This window comes from Syngnathoides biaculeatus, chromosome 7, assembly GCF_019802595.1.
Source record: "Syngnathoides biaculeatus isolate LvHL_M chromosome 7, ASM1980259v1, whole genome shotgun sequence".
In the NCBI taxonomy this organism is placed as follows: Eukaryota; Metazoa; Chordata; class Actinopteri; order Syngnathiformes; family Syngnathidae; genus Syngnathoides; species Syngnathoides biaculeatus.
Window position 1 is genome coordinate 858,957 of NC_084646.1, and position 20,211 is coordinate 879,167.

Genomic DNA, 20,211 nt, shown 5'->3' on the forward strand with positions numbered 1-20,211 from the left:
ACTTCCTCCCAGGTTATAGAATAAGATTTTTTTTTTCTGTCCGTCATTGTGCATCACTGGCATAAATAGATGAATAAAGACACATTATTTCTTGGAATAAATATTTTTTTTAGCAATTACATTAAATTGGATAAATTCCCACGCCACACCTGAGGAGCGCTCACGGCACACAAATGTACCCCGGCACACTGTTTGGGAATCACTGCGTTACAGGAATAAATCATGCCTTGTTTTTAATAAACACTTGCCTTCTATGCTACTGTATATGCCATATATTTTTTTAGGCTGTACTTGGTGCAAAAAACGAGAACCACTGGTATAGAATACGCAGAAATGAAGATGTTGAGGTTCTCACTCGGAGTGAGCAAGTTGGATAGAATTAGAAATGAGCTCATTAGATGGACAGCCAAAGTTGGATGTTTTGGAGATAAGATTCGAGAGAGCAGACTTCGATGGTTTGGACATGTTCAGAGGCGAGAGAGTTAGTATATTGGTGGAAGGGTGCTGAGGATGGAGCTGCCAGGCAAAAAAGCGAGAGGAAGACCAAAAAGAAGGTTTATGGATGTGGTGAGGGAAGACATGAGGGCAGTTGGGATTCGAGAGGAAGATGCAGAAGATAGGCTAAGATGGAAAAAGATGACACGCTGTGACGACCCCTAACGGGACAAGCCGAAATGAAAAGAAGACTGGTATAGAATACATAAAGTGGGTACAGAAAGATTTCATACACACTTATATTTTTCCACTCTCTTATATTGTACCAATTTGTTGAAAAGATATGTGAATTTTTTCCACTCAATGTAGACATAGCACACCATACTTGTGGGAAACCACAATTAATGAGATTTTTGCAGCTTTTTAAAGACGACAAATTTAAAATTTATACAACTACATATATTCAGACACTTTGATGTGACATTTTTGAACTTGGGTACTGTCCACTTCGTCTGATAATCCTTGACATGGTTCTGCACCTCATTGCAGTCCAGCTGTGTTTAAATATACTGATTTGATGTGATTGGGAAAGACACACAGCTGTCTTTATAAAAACTTGCAGCTCACAGTCCATATGAGAGCAAATGAGAATCATGAGGTCAAAGGAACTACTTGAAGAGCTCAGAGACAAAATTGTGCTAAAGCACACACCTGGCCAAAATTACAAAAAAATTCTGCTGCACTTGAGGTTCCTAAGAGCACAGTGGCCTCAGAACACAGTGGCGTCCATAATCTTTAAATGAAAGATGTTTAGGATGACCAGAACCCTTCCTATAGCTGGCCATCCGGCCAAAATGAGCAATTGAAGGAGAGGTCTTGGTGAGAGTGGTAAAGAAGAACCCAAAAAGCCTGTCGCAGAGCTCCAGAGATGCAGTTGGAAAATGGGCGGAAGTTCCAGAAAGCCTACCATCACTGCAGCCCTCCACCAGTCAGGGCTCTATGGCAGAGCAGCTCAAAAGAAACATCTCTTCAGTGCAAGACGCATGAAAGCCTGCATGGAATTTGCTAAATGAAAAAAAAATGAAGGACTGACTCGAAGATGGTAAGAAAAAATATTTTTCTGGTCTAAGACAAGGATAGAAGTTGTTGGGCTAACTCTAAGTGGCATGTGTGAAGAAAAACAGGCACTGTTAATCACAGTAAAGCATGGTGGTAGCGGCATCATGCTGTGAGTTTTTTTTCAGCTGCACGGATAGGACGACTGGTTGCAATCAAAGGAAAAATAAATGCAGCCAATTACAGTGATATCCGAGATGAAAACGTTTTCTAGAGTGCTCAGAACCTTAGATTGAGTCAAAGTTACACCTTCAAACAAGACAATGACCCTAAGCACACAGCTAAAATACTTGAGTGGCTTCAGAACAACCCTGTAACTGTTCTTCAATGGTGCAGCATCTCTAGAAAGACCTGAAAATGGTTGTCCACCAACATTCACCATTCAACCTGACAGAACTGGAGAGCATCTGCAAGGTAGACTGGCCGAGGATCCGCAAATCAGGGATGAGAATGACCAATTTGGAAAAACACTGAAAATGTCTGCCTTGGGGGATGGGTCAAATGGGGGTGCGCCCCCGTTTGGGCACGAAATTTTTTTATAAAACACAGTTAAATGGTGACCTCTGGTTACTTCTAACAGTAACAGTAACAGGGCAATCGTAATATTTTGAAAACTTAAAATATGAGTCCAAACAACCAAAATAATTTGGCCAAACTTCAGACATAAAAATGTAGACTGAGTGAAATTTATTTGCAAATATATACTTCAGAAATAGGTACACAAGTAATTGAAATCACGAAATATAAAAGTGAGCGATAAAATGCGTGATCTAGAGGGCCAGTGCTACAGTGAGACCTAATTGCATTAACAGTTGTCAAATATATAATATTTGAGAAATTTACGTCCAATTTACCTTGGTGTTTCCTGGCTTGGATATGCTCCTGGATAAGTGCACAGGACTTTGCTGCAAATGTCCACTTTTTGTGTGTTCCGTTAGACATGTTGATAGCATTTTCATTCCTATCTGCACGGTTACACTTTTTTCAAGCCATGCCCATCTGGAACACTTTTTTACCTCATTATTTTCATCAATTTACCTGGCACAATCTTTATCTTTTCACTACAATTATTTTTATCAATTTCCCTGGCACCATCTTCATCTTTTCGCTCCAAGACTTTGGCCATACTGGAAAACGTGCAGACCGCTAGATAACATATGCGTACGTATGTCAATAAGTTATATCTATTTCGTAGTACACAGAATGCTTTTCTAAGAAATGTTAACATCAGAGTGAAAATACCAACGAAATAGCGCCAAAATGCTGCCGGAAATCAGAGTATTGTCGTTATTATAAACAAAATTTAACACAAACAGATAGCAATGCCGTGAACAGGTAGCAATGCCGTTTTCTGCTATCACAGCTATGACTAATTTCACGATGAGCATTGCCAGTAGATGCTGGTGGCCGATCACAGCCTCGCCCTGCGTCAAGCCGTACCCCCCCACCCCAAATTTTCTCAACGAATCTACATGTTTCACAACAATGACATTTTTAACTGAAAAAACTCAGAATTCCCCGAATCCGCGGAAAATTCTCATCCCTGCCAAATACAGGTATGAGAAACTGTTGCATCATTCCCAAAAAGAATCATGGGTGTATGACCTCGAAAGGGTGCTTCTACTAAATACTGACCTAACAGTCTGAATACTTATGGCTCTGAGATATTTCAGCTTTTCTTTTTAAATAAAAATAGAAAAATGGCCAGTTCAATTTTTTTCCTGTTAATGAGGTGGTGTATGTACAATGAGGAAAAAAATAATGATTTCAACAAATGGCTGAAGAACACTGAAAATTTTAAGGGGTGTGAAAACTTTCTGTACCCATTGTATGTCTGGATTGTCTATGCCACAAACCTGACGCTGGCTTTATGTTTTTAGTTAAGGATAGCCGCTCACGATGTAAAAGGATATATTTGAGGCAGAACCCCACATTCACCAGGTTCTATGTAAAAAATAAAGGCATTTATCTTTGATTAAAGCTCTGATGCTATTTTACGGGACCTTTGTGTAAGAGGTTTTACTTCCTGTTGCTAAAAAAAGATAGACTTACTGTGGATGGGTGGTTGACATCAATATTGATATCACTCGTCTTAAAGGCAAATCGGGTAAGACAAGAACCGTAGAGACTTAGAGTGCAAGCTGGAAAATAAAGAACATATGGTAAAACTATATAAATGTGTACAATACATTACTTTTCAGTGTATAAAAGACACAAAATGTGTTTACTAACTTTTTAAAAGCTATGAGGAAGTGGCCCTCAACTGACAAGTTCATAATAGTCAGTTCAGACAAACCAAGATTTACAGTGGGGCAAAAAAAAAAATAGTATCGAGTCAGTCACCAATTGTGCAAGTTCTCTGACTTACAAAAATGACCGATGCCTGTAATTTATCATAGATATACCTTAGCTTTTAGACAAAATAGGGGGATGTAATCCAGAAAAATCAGATTTTTAAAGCATTACTAAATATTAAAACAAAAATTGCCCAACTGTATCTATTTAATTAACAACATACAACCTGAGAGGTGTTTCTTTATTATGTCCTCCATCCTCGTAACTACGGCCTTCCGATGCTCAAAATCCTTCTCTGAAATCCCATGCTGCCTGGCTGCTTCCTTAACAGCTGTGTCGAGGGCTCTTAACTGTAAAACTGATGGGGGTGGCAGGGAACGCAATTCGTTCTCCTCGTGTTTTTCCTAAAACAATAAAATGGAAAGGGGGTTTTCGTCTTAAATCTGTTTTGGCTACTGTAAAGCCAATTTTCAATTAGAGTGTAAATGACAAATGAGTGATGAGTCAAATACAAATGTTGCATTCACCTACCATAATTTTCTTCTTGTGTCTTTTCTCCTTTATGTGTTTATGCGCTGCTTGAATGTGCTCAATATGAACTGAACAGAGCTTGCATATGTATTGATATTTGGGGTATTCAGTGGATTGCTGTGAAAATAAAGATGAATAAATAAAAGCTGCACAACATTGCAATGTCATGAAAAAAAACTCCCATTTAATGGTTATGCTCCACACGAATGGGGTACATTGCAAAACAAAGGGTTAGTCGTGGGCATATAGTCTAAGATAAATTTATATCACCATTTTTTCTTCCCTAATGTAGATATTCAAAATGACCTGACATTTATTGTATTTAAGTTTAAAAAATAGACTACGCCAATTTGATTGGGATCGGCCAATAATTAGCATGTTATGCTGATCATGTGATAAAGTTTGTCATAATTCAGCAATCTGATCAATGATGTCATCGATCGGCTCCGTGGCGCATATGAATCCGAAAGCTAGTTTATCTTTTGCCAAAAATGGAAACACCATAATTGAATTTATGGCTACGATTGCATATCTTCCACCAAAAGAAATTCACGACCAGAATAATTTCTCTATATTTCTTTTTTTTTTTTTTTAAATCAAGAAAATTTCAGATGCTGCCCTATGTGGGCACAAGCCAGTGCAATTTGTTGGCCGGTCTCAAAGCCTGGATAAATGCAGAGGATTGCTTCAAGAAAGACATCCAGCATAAAACTTCGCCAAACAAATATGAGCGTTCATCTAAAGAATACCATACTGCATCGGTCGTGGCCCGGGTTAACAATGCCCAAACCCAGCACCATTAGCCTGCAGGGCGTCGGTAGGAATTCAGCTACTGTCGGACGAAGACAAAGAGGAGTACGAAAGTCGATTCATTGGGAGAAGAGGAGGAGGAATGCACAGAGCCTACAAGTGAGTTTAGGGACTTTGAATGTCGGGACTATGACGGAAAAAGCTCAGGAGATGGTTGAAATGATGATTAGGAGAAAGGTAGATATATTGTGAATTCAAGAAAGCAGGTGGAACGGTAGTAAGGCTAGAAGTTTAGGAACAGGGTTTAAACTATTTTATCCGAGCCCTATGGGGGAACAAGCCAGTGCAATCTGTAGACCAGTGCCAAGCCCAGATAAATGCAGAGGGTTGCAGTCAGGAAGGGTATCCGGCGTAAAACTGTGCCAAACAAATATGAGCGGTCATATAAAGAATACCATACCAGATCGGTCGTGGCCCGGATTAACAACGCACGCTCCCGGCACCGTTAAGATGCAGAGCGTTGGTGGAGATTCAGCTACTGTGGGTCGAAGACAAAGAGGAAGAGGAAAGTGGATTCGTTGGCAGAAGAAGAGGAGGAATGCACAGAGCCTAAAAAACTGAGTGTAGGGACTTTGAATGTCGGGACTATGATGGAAACTTGGTGGTGGACTTTTCAAAAAGGATGGCATTGGCTGTAGTAAACTTTTTTCCAGAAGAGGCAGGACCATATAGCAACCTGCAAGAGTGGAGGTAGAAGAATGCAGGTGGATTATATTTTGTGCAGACCATGTAATCTTGTGAGGTAGTGGTAGGGGAGAGTGTAGCTCGACAACATAGGATGGTGGTGTGTAGGATTACTCTGGTGGTGGGGAGGAAGATTAAGAAGACAAAGGTAGTGAAGAGAACCATCTGGTGGAAGCTGCGAAAGGAAGAATGTTGTGCGGCCTTTCAGAAAGAGGTGAGACAGGCTCTTGATGGACAAGAGGAGCTCTTGGAAGACTGGACTACTACAGCCAAGGTGATCAGAGAGACTGGCAGGAGAGTACTTGGTGTGTGTTCTGGAAGGGGAGGAGAATTTGTGGTGGAACCCAAAATACAGGAAGTCATAAAAGGAAAGTAATTAGTGAACAAGAGGTGGGACAAAGAGGACTGAGGAGAGGCAGAAGGAATACATTGACAGGTGACATATGGCAAATGAAGAGGTGGCGAAGGCTAAACAAGAGGCATATGTGTCACGGACGAGACTCGGGGGTGGACCCAAATGCACGACTCAGGTGAGAGGTAAGCAGTGCGGAATAAGCCTTTATTCGTTCCAATGTCGGTTACCAGGGAGTCAGTCCAAACAAGCAGCAAGATCAGTAACGGCAGGCTTACGGGGTAGGTCGGGAGACAGGCGTTGGTCGGTACACGGGAGGTAGACGTCAGGAGTACGGTAGTGCGGGAACGAGGCATGAGAGGCAACGATCTAGCAGAGTCTCTGTCGTCCCCCGGGTCCTATATGTACTGGGTCTAATCGGAGGTCATGAGGCGCAGGTGTGACCCTTCCGATTAGACGGCCACGCCCAGCCCTGGCTGGAATCCAGGATCATGACAGTACCCCCCCCCTCAACGGCCGGCTCTGGACGGCCCAGGCGCATCAGGATGAGCCGCGTGATAGTCCCTGATGAGGGAGCGGTCCACGACGAAGCTATCCAAGAGCGCTCCTCCGGGCCATATCCCTCCCAGTCCACCAGGTACTGGACCCCCCTCCCTCTGCGGCGGGAAGACAGCAACCGGCGCACGGTGTACACCAACCCACTGTCGACCATGCGGGGGGGCGGGGGGGACTTGAGCGGAGGAGCCAGCGACGTGCGATTCGGGCGAAGTCTGCTGACGTGGAACGTAGGGTGCACCCTCATCGACCTGGGCAGTTTCAATGAGACGGCGACCGGGTTAATAACTTTGGAAACCGGGAACGGGCCAACGAACCTGGGAGCAAGTTTGCGGGATTCCGTCCGCAGTGGGAGATCTTTGGTGGAGAGCCACACTCGCTGTCCCACTCTGAGCTCTGGTGCGGCCCTCCTCTTGCGGTCTGCTGCGGCCTTGTAGGCGCTGCTCATGCGCAGCAGTGTCCTCCGAGCTGCTTCCCAGGTCCGATTGCAGCGTCGCACCACGGCCAGGGCCGACGGAACTGTGGATTCTGTGACCAGTGGAGGAAACAGGGACGGAGGATACCCATGCACGACATGGAGTGGAGCCATACCTGTTGAAGCGGAGGGTAGGGAATTGTGGGCATACTCCACCCACTTGATGTGCTGGCTCCACGTGCTCTGGTCCCTGGATACCAGACATCGAAGACCGGTCTCTAATTCCTGGTTAATCCTCTCAGTCTGGCCATTAGACTCTGGGTGATGACCCGATGTCCAACTTGCTGAAGCGCCGATGAGGTTGCAGAACTCCTTCCAGAAACGGGCGCTGAATTTCGGACCCCTCTCCGAAACGATGTCCTGGGGTAGACCGTGGTAACGGACGACCTCGTCTTATACCAACTGGGCTGTCTGCTTGGCCGACGGGATCTTCGGGAGCGGCACGAAGTGGACCATCTTGGAGAAACGATCCACTATGGACCCACTGTGTTCCCTTGTGAAGGCGGCAGGCCGGTAACGAAGTCCATCGCGATGTGTGACCACGGACGAAAGGGGATGGACAGGGGTTGCAACTCACCAACGGGCCGTAGGCGGGAAGTTTTATTGGCAGCACACACCGGGCAGGCATTGACGAACTCCCTTACATCCTTGCCGAGGTTAGGCCACCAGAAACTTTGTTCGACCACTGACCGTGTCTTCGCCATACCCGGGTGGCAGACCGTCTTGTTGGTATGGGCCCAGTTGATGACGTCTCCCCGCAGAGATGGAATGACGAAAAGACAGCCCGACGGACAATCCGCGGGTGGCGCTGTCTCTTCCAGGGCCTCCTTCACCCGCGACTCGATCGACCAGGTAAACCCGGACACGAAGCACCCTGCTGGCAGGATAGTAGTGGCGTCTGAATCAGTGCGCCCTCCCTCGTGGATCCGCGAGAGTGCATCCGGCTTGCCGTTTTTGGAGCCTGGGCGGTAAAACACCTTAAAGTGGAAGCGGGTGAAAAATAGAGCCCACCTGGCCTGACGGGCGTTCAACCTCTTCGCGGACTTCAGGTATTCAAGGTTCTTATGGTCCGTGAAGACAACGAACGGTACTTGCGAGCCCTCCAGCCAGTGCCGCCACTCCTCCAACGCGCTCTTGACCGCCAGCAGTTCCTTATCTCCCACGTCGCAGTTCCTCTCTGCCGGGGTCAACTTTCTAGACAGGAACGCGCACGGGTGAATCCTTCCATCCCTGGGACTCCTCTGCGACAAGACTGCTCCGATTCCTGAATTCGATGCATCCACCTCCACCACAAACTGGTTATCGGGATCCAGAATAATGAGAACGGGCGCAGTAATGAAACTTGCCTTGAGCCTGCCGAAGGCCTCCTGGCAGGTCCCGGACCAATCGAAGGTGGTATTTGGCGAAGTGAGCGAATGCAGAGGAGCGGCCACAGAACTGAAGTTCCTTATGAATTTCCTATAGAAATTGGCAAATCCCAAGAACCTCTGCACGTCCCTCCTGTTGGTGGGGGTAGGCCACCGCAGCACCGCGTCGACCTTCCCGGGATCCATCCGTATCTCTCCCTCAGCCAGGACGAAGCCCAGGAAGGACACGGATGCCTGATGGAACTCACACTTATCCATATTCACGTATAATTGGTGCTGCTGCAGACGCCAGAGCACCTCTCGGACTTGTTGAATGTGAGAGGCTAGGTCTGCTGAAAAGATGAGAATGTCATCCAGGTAAACAAAGACAGATCTGTTCAGGAACTCCCGGAGCACGTCGTTAATGAAGTTCTGAAAGACGGCCGGAGCGTTTGTCAGTCCAAAGGGCATCACAAGATACTCATAGTGCCCTGTGGGGGTGTTGAACGCCGTCTTCCACTCATCCCCTTCCCGAATCCGCACCAGATGGTAAGCACTGCGCAAGTCGAGCTTGGTGAAGATCCGGGCTCCCTGGAGGAGTTCGAATGCTGTAGAGATGAGCGGCAAAGGGTACCTGTTCTTGACTGTGATGTTGTTCAGTCCTCGGTAGTCGATGCAGGGTCGCAGCGTGGAGTCCTTCTTCTTGACAAAAAAAAACCCCGCACCGGCTGGTGAAGATGAGGGGCGAATGAGTCCGGCTGCCAGCGAGTCCTCGATGTAGTCCCTCATGGCTTGATGCTCTGGTCCTGTTAAAGAGAACAGTTTCCCTCTGGTAGGAAAGGTGCCTGGCAGGAGTTCAATCGCACAGTCGTATGACCGATGTGGCGGTAGAGACTTTGCCTTAGATTCAGAGAAGACCTCCCGTAGGTCATGATAGCAGGAGGGCACTGCAGTCAGGTCCAGGGCGGTACCAGGTTCTGTTAGCCGAACCGGCGCGACTTGAATACCCCTGTCTCTCCGGACAGCGATACAACGACTGAGACAGTCCTCACCCCAAGTCTTGATCTGACCCGTGGTCCAATCTATGTGCGGATTATGTTCTTTGAGCCACGGACTGCCCAAGATGATGTCACTACTACGTGCGTCGAAGACATGAAAGCTAATTCGCTCCGAGTGAGCGTCCGGAAAGCTCATACGTAGCGTCTGAGTACGATGTGTAACCCGACAAAGGAACTTGCCGTTGGCGGCATAGGCGTGACGAAACCGTTGCGTGGGGAAGGTTGCCGCCCCCAGCTCCTCGACCACGCGGGGATTTATCAGATTTGCTTCAGACCCAGAATCAATGAAAGCCGTCACAGAGCATGAACGGGAGTCCGTTCCCAAGGTGAGGTGAAGAAGGGACCTCCCTGACCCCTTCGCGGTGTACCGCACACTCACCGGAGTAGCGATCCTGATGTCAGAATGCCCTGGTCGAGTCGGGCAACGGCCGATCAAGTGTCCCAAACGCCCGCAGTAAAAACAGCGTCCCTCTCGTCGCCGACGTAAGCGCTCCTCCGCTGAGCTGCCAAGCTCCTCCACTTGCATGGCTTCCAGTGAAGCTGACAACACGGGTGGCTGGGAAGCGGAAACAACCGGACTGCGACTCTCCCTCTCCTCCTCCCTCAGGCCCTCCATCTGTCTCTGCACGGTGAGGCGCTGGTCCACCTTGAGGGCCAATGCGATGAGGGAGTTAAGCGAAGGCGGAAGATCCATGGCCACGAGGTGACCACGGATCTGTGGGGACAGTCCCTCGTAAAACGCGTCATGGAGGGCTTCCTCATTCCAGCGGCTCTCGGCAGCCCGAATCCGGAACTCGATGGCGTAGTCGGACACGCGGCGACGCCCCTGGCGAATTGTCATGAGTGACGACGCCGCCTGGCGTTCCGGAGCCGCATACTGGAACACCTGGGTGAGCGCGCAGACGAAGCTCGCCCATGAGCGGCAGGTCTCCGAGTTACGGCTCCACTCGGCGGTGGCCCATGCCTCCGCCCTCCCTGTCATGTGGGAAATGACGAAGGCGATCCGGGAGCGGTCCGTGGGAAAAGCGGAAGCTTGCAGCTCAAAGTGGAGATCGCACTGCGCCAGGAAGGGCTTGACGTTACCGGAGTCGCCTGAGAACCGCTCTTGTCGAGAGAGCGGAGTGATGGTGGCACGGGGAGGCACAGGAGCGGCCGCGCTAGCTTGGGAGGCTAGCCACGGTTGCAGCTGGGTGCAGAGCTCCTGGATCTGGTGAGTCATACCCTGGAGAGCAGCCTCTTGCTCACCCAGGCGTTTGCCCTGCACTTGCAGCGCACGGCGAATGGCTTCAGAGTCGGCTGGGTCTATGTTCTTGGCTAGATCGTTCTGTCACGGACGAGACTCGGGGGTGGACCCAAATGCACGACTCAGGTGAGAGGTAAGCAGTGCGGAATAAGCCTTTATTCGTTCCAATGTCGGTTATCAGGGAGTCAGTCCAAACAAGCAGCAAGATCAGTAACGGCAGGCTTACGGGGTAGGTCGGGAGACAGGCGTTGGTCGGTACACGGGAGGTAGACGTCAGGAGTACGGTAGTGCGGGAACGAGGCATGAGAGGCAACGATCTAGCAGAGTCTCTGTCGTCCCCCGGGTCCTATATGTACTGGGTCTAATCGGAGGTCATGAGGCGCAGGTGTGACCCTTCCGATTAGACGGCCACGCCCAGCCCTGGCTGGAATCCAGGATCATGACACTATGACTACATGTATACCAGGTTGAACGCGAAAGAATGAGAAAATGATCTCTACAGGTTGGCCAGACAGAGGGATAGAGATGGGAAAAATGTGCAGCAGGTGGATAGAGATGGAAATGTGTTGACTGGTGCCAGTAGTGTGCTAAACAGATGGAAAGAATACTGAAGCTGATGAATGGGAAAAAATGAGAAAGAAGAGGCAAGTGTGAAGGACCAGGTCGTGGCAATGATTAGTAAGGGGGAAGTTAGAAAGGCACTACAAAGGATGAAAAATAGAAAGGCAGTTGGTCCTGATGACATACCTGTGGAGGTATGGAAGCAATTTGGAGAGGTGGCTGTGGAGTTTTTGATCAACATATTCAACAGAATACTAGCAGGCAAGAAGAATTGAGTAAAAGTGTGCTTGTTTCCATTTTTAAGAACAAAAGGAATTAGCAGAGCTCTGGGAACTATGGAGGAATAAAGATGATGAGCCACACAATGAAGTTATGGTTAAGTCATGGAGGCTAGACAGAATTAAGTATCTGCGAGCAACAGTATGGTTTCATGCCTAGAAAGAGTACCACAGATGCATTATTTGCCTTGAAGATGTTTGTGGAAAAGTACAGAGGTCAGAATGAGCTAGTCTTTGTGGATCTCAAGAAAGCCTATAACAGTGTACCAATAGAGGAACTGTGGTACTGCATGCGTATGTCTGGTGTGACGAAGAAATATGTTAGAATTGTATAGGACATGTATTGGGCACCAAAACAGTGGTGAGGTGTTCCATAGGTGTGACAGAATAATTTAAGGTGGGACAACAATCCAGAGCAATGGCAATTGTGCTAAGGAAGTGAAGAAACGGGTCCAAGCAGGTTGGAACAGCTGGCGGAACATGTCTGGTGTTTTATGTGACATAAAAGTCTCTGCTAGGATGAAGGGCAAAGTGTATAAAACACTGGTGAGGCCGACCATGTTGTACGGATAAGAGACGGTGGCACTGAAGAAACAGGAAGCAGAACTGGAGGCACCAGAAATGAAGATGTTGAGGTTATCACTCGACCCCTAACGGGACAAGCCGAAAGGAAAAGAAGAAGATTAGAAGAAGAAAATTACCACAAGACAGTTATTGTAGTATATTATGGAGTCGGATAGGGTGAGGTTAACTGTACAGATCTAATCCTTTATATTTTAGCATCAATATTTGTTTTTTTGCATGCATTTCTTTGGATGTGTCACTGTTGTAGGTGTTAATTTTGTAGCTATCAGGTGGCAGCATGCTGTGTGCCCAATCTGCCGAAAAAAAGGAAAAAGAAAAATGTGGCGTGATGTGGAACAAATACAATGGCCGATCTGAAATTAAAGACAATTTTTAAAAAAGAAATACAACGCTAATTCTTGCAACCCTGTGCAACCCCAACTGTCCAGATGTTCACTCAGACAGCAACAGCCCACCCACTGTCAAAACTATTCACTAATGAGTGAATGCTTACACAGTGGTGCTAACTGGTAGCGACTCATACCAATGGCAACAAACCCCAAAAACACTTTGAATCTCTAGCTCATCTGTGAAAGGCAAACTACTATCTTAACTTTTTGCCCTGTACACATGCTAAACACAAAAACACAAGCGAAATCAATGATCTCCTTTTTCAATTTCAATCCTTAAAACATTGATTGAATTGAGTTTGTCAATGTATCATCCACCACTATCCCAAATGTGAATGCTTTTTCATCAATGTTCCCGCCCCCCTTCACACACAGTATTTTAGAGCATTTTCATTTCTTCAACAATTTTTCTTACCTTCTCTGTTTTTTTTTCATTAAATTTAGTTAGCGGTCTTAAAATTCTGTTCTTCATTTTGTCAGATAGGTTGCCATACCACAAATAGCAATGGAGCGAATTGATAACATTTGGGGTGTATGGCTTAAGGTTCATGTTTTGAGCTGAGCCACCAACTCTCAAATTGAACACCAGATGTCGCCAAACAAAATTATACTTGATTGGGTCACCAGCACGGCAAAGATCTCTGATAAACAGATCTCTGATAAACGCAGCCTACCCACTTAGCTTCTCATTGCATTGCATACATATACCAAAGTCAGTAACCTTATATAAACCAGATTATTTTTCATATCTTTGTATTACATACATATATCAGGGTTAGCAACCTTAAGAACCCAATTATTGTTATATCTTTGTATTCACAAATTATTTCTGATATAAAGACAGTGACAGGATGCAGCTGTCAAGCCACACCTAACGTTTTTCAAGATGGGTGGAGCATCAAGTTACTGAACAGGAAGCCCATCACACTCGAATGACCACGCAGGATGTCGGCAAGCAGAAATAGATTTCAACTATTTTTCCACTAGACTTTTAGCAGAAAATATGATGCTTTGAAACAGCTTTGTGAAAAGAATATAACCTGTGTATGGTTCTCTCTCTCAGCCAAGGCAACACATGATGAGCAACCAACTAAAAAAAGCCTGAGAATGCATGAGAGAATTGTATACACAAGAATGTTGATACATTTATGCTATTGTTCAAAATTAGGGTGAAACCGAACACGAGCTGTGGTTATATTTTTTAAAGATGCATTTAATAATTAAAGGGAGAATGACAAAATTGAGTGAAGCTAAAGAGGGGCGTGACAAGTCAAGCCAGGAATGGCAAATGGGGCCCGATGGGATGAACCGGGGGAGGCCCTTCACACTAGGCGTAGATTCAGCCAACATTTTCCAGAATGTTGCACCAAAAAGCTATAAAAACCTTGGATGTGGAAGTTCGGGGCTTTTTGTTCAGGTTTCGCTGACAAAGAGACAAGGTCTTTCTATAGGTGTAGTAGTCGTGTGGCAAGCTGGCGGGGAGAAGGAATTGGCAACTTGTAGTGCTTAAATTGAAAACTCTTTTTGAGATTGGGCGCAAGTAAAACTTCTATAATAAGGTAATGGCAGGATAATACCAGCGATATTACGTGGTTACCAATGAAGGGCAAATTGGCTTGACAATTTATCCGTAATCCCGAAAACCCTTATTATTAAATTAGGCTTCGAGCTATATAGGACTTGATCAACCCTAACAGGCTCACTCAAAAATGTCTATCCCTAATTTCTGATGCTTTTAGACACTTTGAATCTCACTTCACTTATATTGCTTTTTGCTATTTTTATCATTTATCTTATCCTTCTTACCATCAGTTTTATCATTTTAACCATTTTTACTTTTATTGATTTATGTTCAATTAACATTGAATTTTGCCTTAACATCGCAACCTTACCTTGCGTCTGGCGGGGATAACTGTATAATGAATGTTATCTGAACAATTTTTATCATTTTAACCATTTTTACTTTTATTTATGTTCAATTAACATTGAACTTTGCCTTAACATCACAACCTTACCTCGTGTCTGGTGGGAATGACTGTAGAATGAATGTTATCTTAATTTTTATCATTTTATTAAATTCTTAGAATTTCCATCTTCATCTATGTTTGTCATTCTTATATTGAGTTATCTCATTAAAGATCGAACGTCATCAACATTGACATCATTTAGTCGTAAAAATTCTATTTTAATCAGTCACTCATTGATAATCTCCGCCTTAAGATAAAACAAATCCGTACGATCCTAATAAGGATTGTTAAATTTACTAGGTCAATGACAAGTGCAATCGATTCATAAGAGATAGAGCTGCTGTAAAAGCAGAGCGAACACTTTGTCACCTTGTTACTCGGAAAGGTTACTCGACAAGGCGGACAAGTGGGGGCAGACCAGATTGGCTCTGCAAAATTAAAGCCAGTTAGTACACCTAGGCGAATTCATCTCGACACCGATTTAAGAAGCTCCCGTCCTCCTGCACGCACGGAGTTAAGAGTCGGCTGGGGTAAAGGGGTAGCTTAACCCTTTAACTGGAGAGTCGGTCAGGACATTTCTCCCGATTAGTCCTGCGGATAAGCGGAATCTGACATTGTGCGTTACCTGGGATATGGAATGTGATATGTAAGAAAATAATTGTCATGCCTTAAAAACAACTGTACAATTTCAAACAATATTTTACCTTAGATATTCACATTTTATTCAAGGTTTAACGGTGTTGTCATAATTTGTGAATAATTTAACATAAACAGAAGAATAAATACTTCCATACTTTTAAAAGTCTGTGAATATAATCTCTGTAAAGACGGTCCTCTGCTTGTCGGAGGCCAAGCTGTTGCTCTGTGAGTGATCCTTCCATTGTTATTGGCCCCACAGATGTGCTCCCCGCAACAGTGTGATGCCTCAGTTCTACAGCTTCCAATCCTAAAAAGAAAGAAAAGTTATTAGGACTACTTTAAGTGAGAAAGATATAAAAGTTGAAAAATAGTCTTGAAAACCCATTATGATGCTTGTAATTTTCCAGAGTGACAAGAAAACTATTCTTTTGTTCTAAAGAGACTCTCTCGTGTATACTAGTTGGCACAATATGGAAGTTGGTCTCTCTATTTCAAACGTTGTTGTCTGGAGAAAAAAAATGCCTTGAATAATAAGGAAGTCCAGAACTGTGGATTTCAACCAAAAATGATTTATTTCGCTTTTTCCGCAGGACTTATTCTTCCAGTTTATTCAACCTTGATGAGTGTCTTTACTTTACTTCTCCCCCCTAAAATTAACATCTGCCCATTTTTGTTTTCTATGGTGTACTTGGACGCATTAGTGCACTATCGCTCTGCAGTTTCCTTCATCAAAATGTGCAAGATTTGGATACACTTTGGAGGACTTAGAACAGTGATAAATAAAGTGATATTGTTTGATCTTTTGATTGTGGTGAAATCATGAAGAGGACACCCCCAGAAGGTAGACCACTTAAAAGTCTTGGTAAAACTGGGGCAGTCGGGAGTCAGACGCATGGTAACCAACCTCTCCAATTCCAATGCACTCAATTACAAAGGCCCCATTAGTGAGAACTTCTCATTAGTGGAGAGGTTGTAATGGAATACTTTCATCCGCCTTTTAACATTTTCGAATTGGAGCTCAAATATCGTAAACAAGAAAAAAAATGTTCTGAACACTACCAATTTCTTTTCTGAGACATTAAAGTACAGATAGCACAGATTATTTTGTTAGACCATCCCATAGTCCTGCATTTAGCAATTATTTAACAAGGATGCTCAGGCTTTATGATTGGTCAGTTTTCCTGTGGGTAATAGGTGTGGAAAGCACCTGTTGCTTTTGTGTTCATTTTTTGAAAGAATTCCAATGCCATTAAGATGACCCTAAATTGTGTCAACACTACACAATTCTATGAAGCTCATCCAAAAAATAAATCAATGACTGGGAACGATACCGTTTCTATCGATAGGTTTCCAATGATGTCACCACAGTCCTTCGACCAATCGATAAATTAACGATAGAAATAAACTTCACTCTTCACCTATCACCTGTGTTCTCTGACCTCTATGACACACACAAGCCTTGTAGCCACACTCAAGATGGTTAGCCTTCATTGATAGGAATGGTAACTGTACTGTGTGAGTACTGGCGCATGTGTACTGCAGCAGTCTTTCTTTTCGTTTCGTTTGAAGATCGGGTTACAGTTTGCAAGGACCACAGATACTGAAGACATAGACCACAGTCCATGCTTTGATCCAGTGTTCCTGTTTTTCCCAATCGGCTGCGTTGAAGTAAATAGCTTATTCGACGAAAATTGTGTATAACAGTCTTTATCTTTACTCGAAGGTAAGTTTCTATTGCTTTCAAACCTGTTTATTTGTTAACTGTATAGGTTTTGTCTAATCTGCATAAATTTGAAGTATTTTCGAACGTCAGCATGACATGAACGAGCGCCATCAAAACATAGCGTTCAGTAAACAAATCGAACTCTGACATATTTTCATCTCTGGCTTTCATTTTACATCATCTTGCTCAAAGTCATTGTCTGTTGGCTTAGAATAGTGTTTTAATGTGTTGATTAGACTTTGTTCACTGAAACTTTCATTCAAATCCATTCATGAATAAAGAAATGGCACACATTTTTCAGTCAGTACTCCTATTTCAGGTCACAAGTTTTTCTGGCTTTCCTATTAAAACCATAATTAGCCCTGCGCAGTCAAAATCGTCTTAACTTCTTTTTTATTTGACCTATAGTGAAGGTTTTTGTATCACTGTAAAGGGGTTTTCAAGGTCTTTAAAGAGGAGGGGGGGAACACGTCGTTGAAAATGTTAAAAATATGCTAAACAGTTTCAGTAAATGATTATTTTTACATTAGTACGAACTATGATGGTCTAACACCGTCAGCGATTTAGCACTGAGATTAACACGAGTGAAAGGGTTTATTTGGTTTATGTGGAGGCTCAAACTGCATGTGCGCGGTTGTTAGCCTAACTTTCAAAACCAAAACAAGCGAATATCACACCACAATTACAAACGTCGGAAAATACACACATTGAACTGCAGAAATTCAATGTTGCGTTGTCTTTTGAGGAACAGTTTTAGTCGACTTTCTACTTTATCTTCGTAAAATATAACACACAAACATTATGGGTCACTCAACAGGCTAACGCGACTAAAAACATTCTGTTGGTAGTCTTCAAAGGCACGACCACTGGTTTTTGTGTAGAATAAGAATGTAAAATGTTATTAACTTACTCTCGATTTGTAAAATTGATTTACGATTATCCTTGAGCTGCCTTGATGGTTCTAATCTATGTTTAGCAAAGCCCACGGCCTAGCCAAATCAGCAACGATTGACGCCATGTTCATACGTGACACCGCAGTGCATCCGCTTGTTTAGTATGACGTGTGACTCCACTTCCGGCCCCCCCATAGCTGTATCTTAGCGCTGAACAATATAACAGAGTCGTGAAGACTATTTTACTTTCATTGTTCATTATTTGCTTAAATATGACCGTATACATTTAATTAACATATTGTGGTGTTTACATAATTCACCCACGGGACCTCGAGTTGGGGTGCGGGGTTCCGCACGGACTGTTTTTGTTGTTGCGCTTCCGGAGTAAAGGTTAACAGAGTTCCCGCCGTTATGCGAGCAGTGTTTTGATGTCGAACAATAAAGCAAGTTCTGTTCCTGTGTCCGACACTCCGCCTCCGACTCCTTTTCTCCGGCGCTACACTGGTGACCTCGACGTGATCTCTTCGCAAGACTTGAGCAGCATGGCCTGATCATCAACCCGGCGAAGTGTGTTTTCGGGGTGCCCTCTATCCAGTTCCTCGGGCACCTCATAGACAAGAATGGCGCCGCCCCCCTTCCGGCAAAGGTGGAGGCCGTCTCCGCTTTTCCCCGACCTCGCTCGGCTCGGGGCCTCCGGGAGTTCCTCGGGATGGTGACTTTCTACCACCGGTTCATCCGCCGGGCGGCCCACATCATGCGCCCGCTCTATGAGGCTCTTAAAGACAAGGCCCCCAACCGGGACGTTGAATGGACGGCCGAGAGGATGGAAGCCTTCGAGGCTACGAAGGCTGCACTGAGTCGTGCCGCTATGCTGGCCCACCCGACCCACGGGGCCCCTGTCGCTCTCATTACCGATGCATCGGACTACGCTGTTGGAGCCGTATTCGAACAGTGGGTCGGCGGCGCCTGGCAACCGCTTGCCTTTTTCAGCCGTCAGCTGGTCCCCAGGGAGCGCAAATACAGCACGTTCGATAGAGAGCTCCTTGGCCTCTGGCTGGCGATCCGCCACTTCCGCTCCCTATTGGAAGGCCGTGAGTTCACGGCATATGTGGACCATAAACCCCTCACTTTCGCCATGTCCAAGGTGGCCGAGCCGTGGTCCGCCTGCCAGCAACGCCAACTGTCGTTCATCTCTGAGTACACTACGGACATCCAACACATCGCCGGCAAATCCAATGTGGTCGCGGACTGCCTCTCCAGGGCGATCGTCGGCACTGTGTATCTGGGTCTCGAATACTCCCGCATGAGCGCAGACCAGGCCTCGGACCACGGGGTGCAGGCCCTCAAGACTTCTGACACGGGTTTGCGCCAGGAGGAAGTCGCGCTTGGTGACTCGGGCGTCAGGTTGCTGTGCGACCTCTCAGCTGACCAGCCTCGGCCGCTGGTCCCTGCAAACTGGCGAAGAGCTGTTTTCGAGGCGGTCCACAACCTCTCCCACCCCAGAAGGAAACCGTCCGTGAGGCTGGTGGCCCAGAAGTTCGTGTGGCGCGGTCTCAAGAAAGATGTGCAGGCCTGGGTCAACTCGTGCGTGGCCTGTCAGCGGGCTAAGGTGCATCGCCACACAAAAGCCCCTGTGGAGCCCTTTGCTGTCCCCGAGAGGAGGTTTGACCACGTTTACGTCGACTTGGTAGGTCCACTTCCTCCCTCGCACGGATTCACCTACTTGCTCACCATGGTGGACAGGACGACCCGCTCCTCGACAACGTCGTCAGACGTGGCCCGGGCTTTCATCGGCACGTGGGTTGCACGCTTCGGGACACCGTGCGACCTTTCCTCAGATCGTGGCCCTCAGTTTACCTCTGAACTCTGGAACGCAGTCGCTGAGAGTTTGGGGGTCAAGCTGCACCGCACTACCGCCTATCACCCCCAGGCGAACGGTCTTTGCGAGCGGTTCCACCGCTCCATGAAAGCAGCCCTGCGTGCCGGCTTGACGGACGGCAACTGGTTGGATAAGCTCCCGTGGGTCATGCTCGGCCTCAGGTGCGCCCCCAAGGAGGACCTGTTGTCCTCATCCGCCGAACTCGTCTACGGCCAGCCACTGCGGGTCCCCGGCGAATTCATCCCGGACGCCACAGCGCCCTGGTCCGCAGCCAAGCAACGGTCCTCCCTGCTGGAGGCCGCAAAAGGGTTCGCGCCGGTTCCCACGTCGCAACATGGCACCCCAGCTGCCCGGCTGCCCCGTCACCTGCGCTCCGCGGATTTTGTGTTTGTTCGTC

At 46.1% G+C, this 20,211-nt stretch overlaps 1 protein-coding gene across 10 annotated transcripts in view; it reads right to left on the minus strand.

Moving 5' to 3' along the window:
• Positions 1-18,109, minus strand: part of tut4 (terminal uridylyl transferase 4) — a 236,501-nt gene extending 218,392 nt beyond the window's left edge. For 8 of the 10 annotated variants that reach the window (XM_061825505.1, XM_061825503.1, XM_061825506.1 and 5 more), the window contains exons 1-5: positions 17,953-18,109; positions 15,475-15,626; positions 4,378-4,494; positions 4,073-4,250; positions 3,604-3,692 (exon numbers count right to left, since the gene is read on the minus strand). In XM_061825505.1, the coding sequence (XP_061681489.1) occupies positions 3,604-3,692; positions 4,073-4,250; positions 4,378-4,494; positions 15,475-15,561 (471 nt within the window). In that variant the 5' untranslated portion in view covers positions 15,562-15,626; positions 17,953-18,109. Of the gene's footprint in view, positions 1-3,603; positions 3,693-4,072; positions 4,251-4,377; positions 4,495-15,474; positions 15,627-17,748; positions 17,889-17,952 lie in introns of those variants that run through there. The other 2 variants (XM_061825502.1, XM_061825510.1) reach the window with 2 other exon arrangements.
• Positions 18,110-20,211: the final 2,102 nt, after the last annotated feature.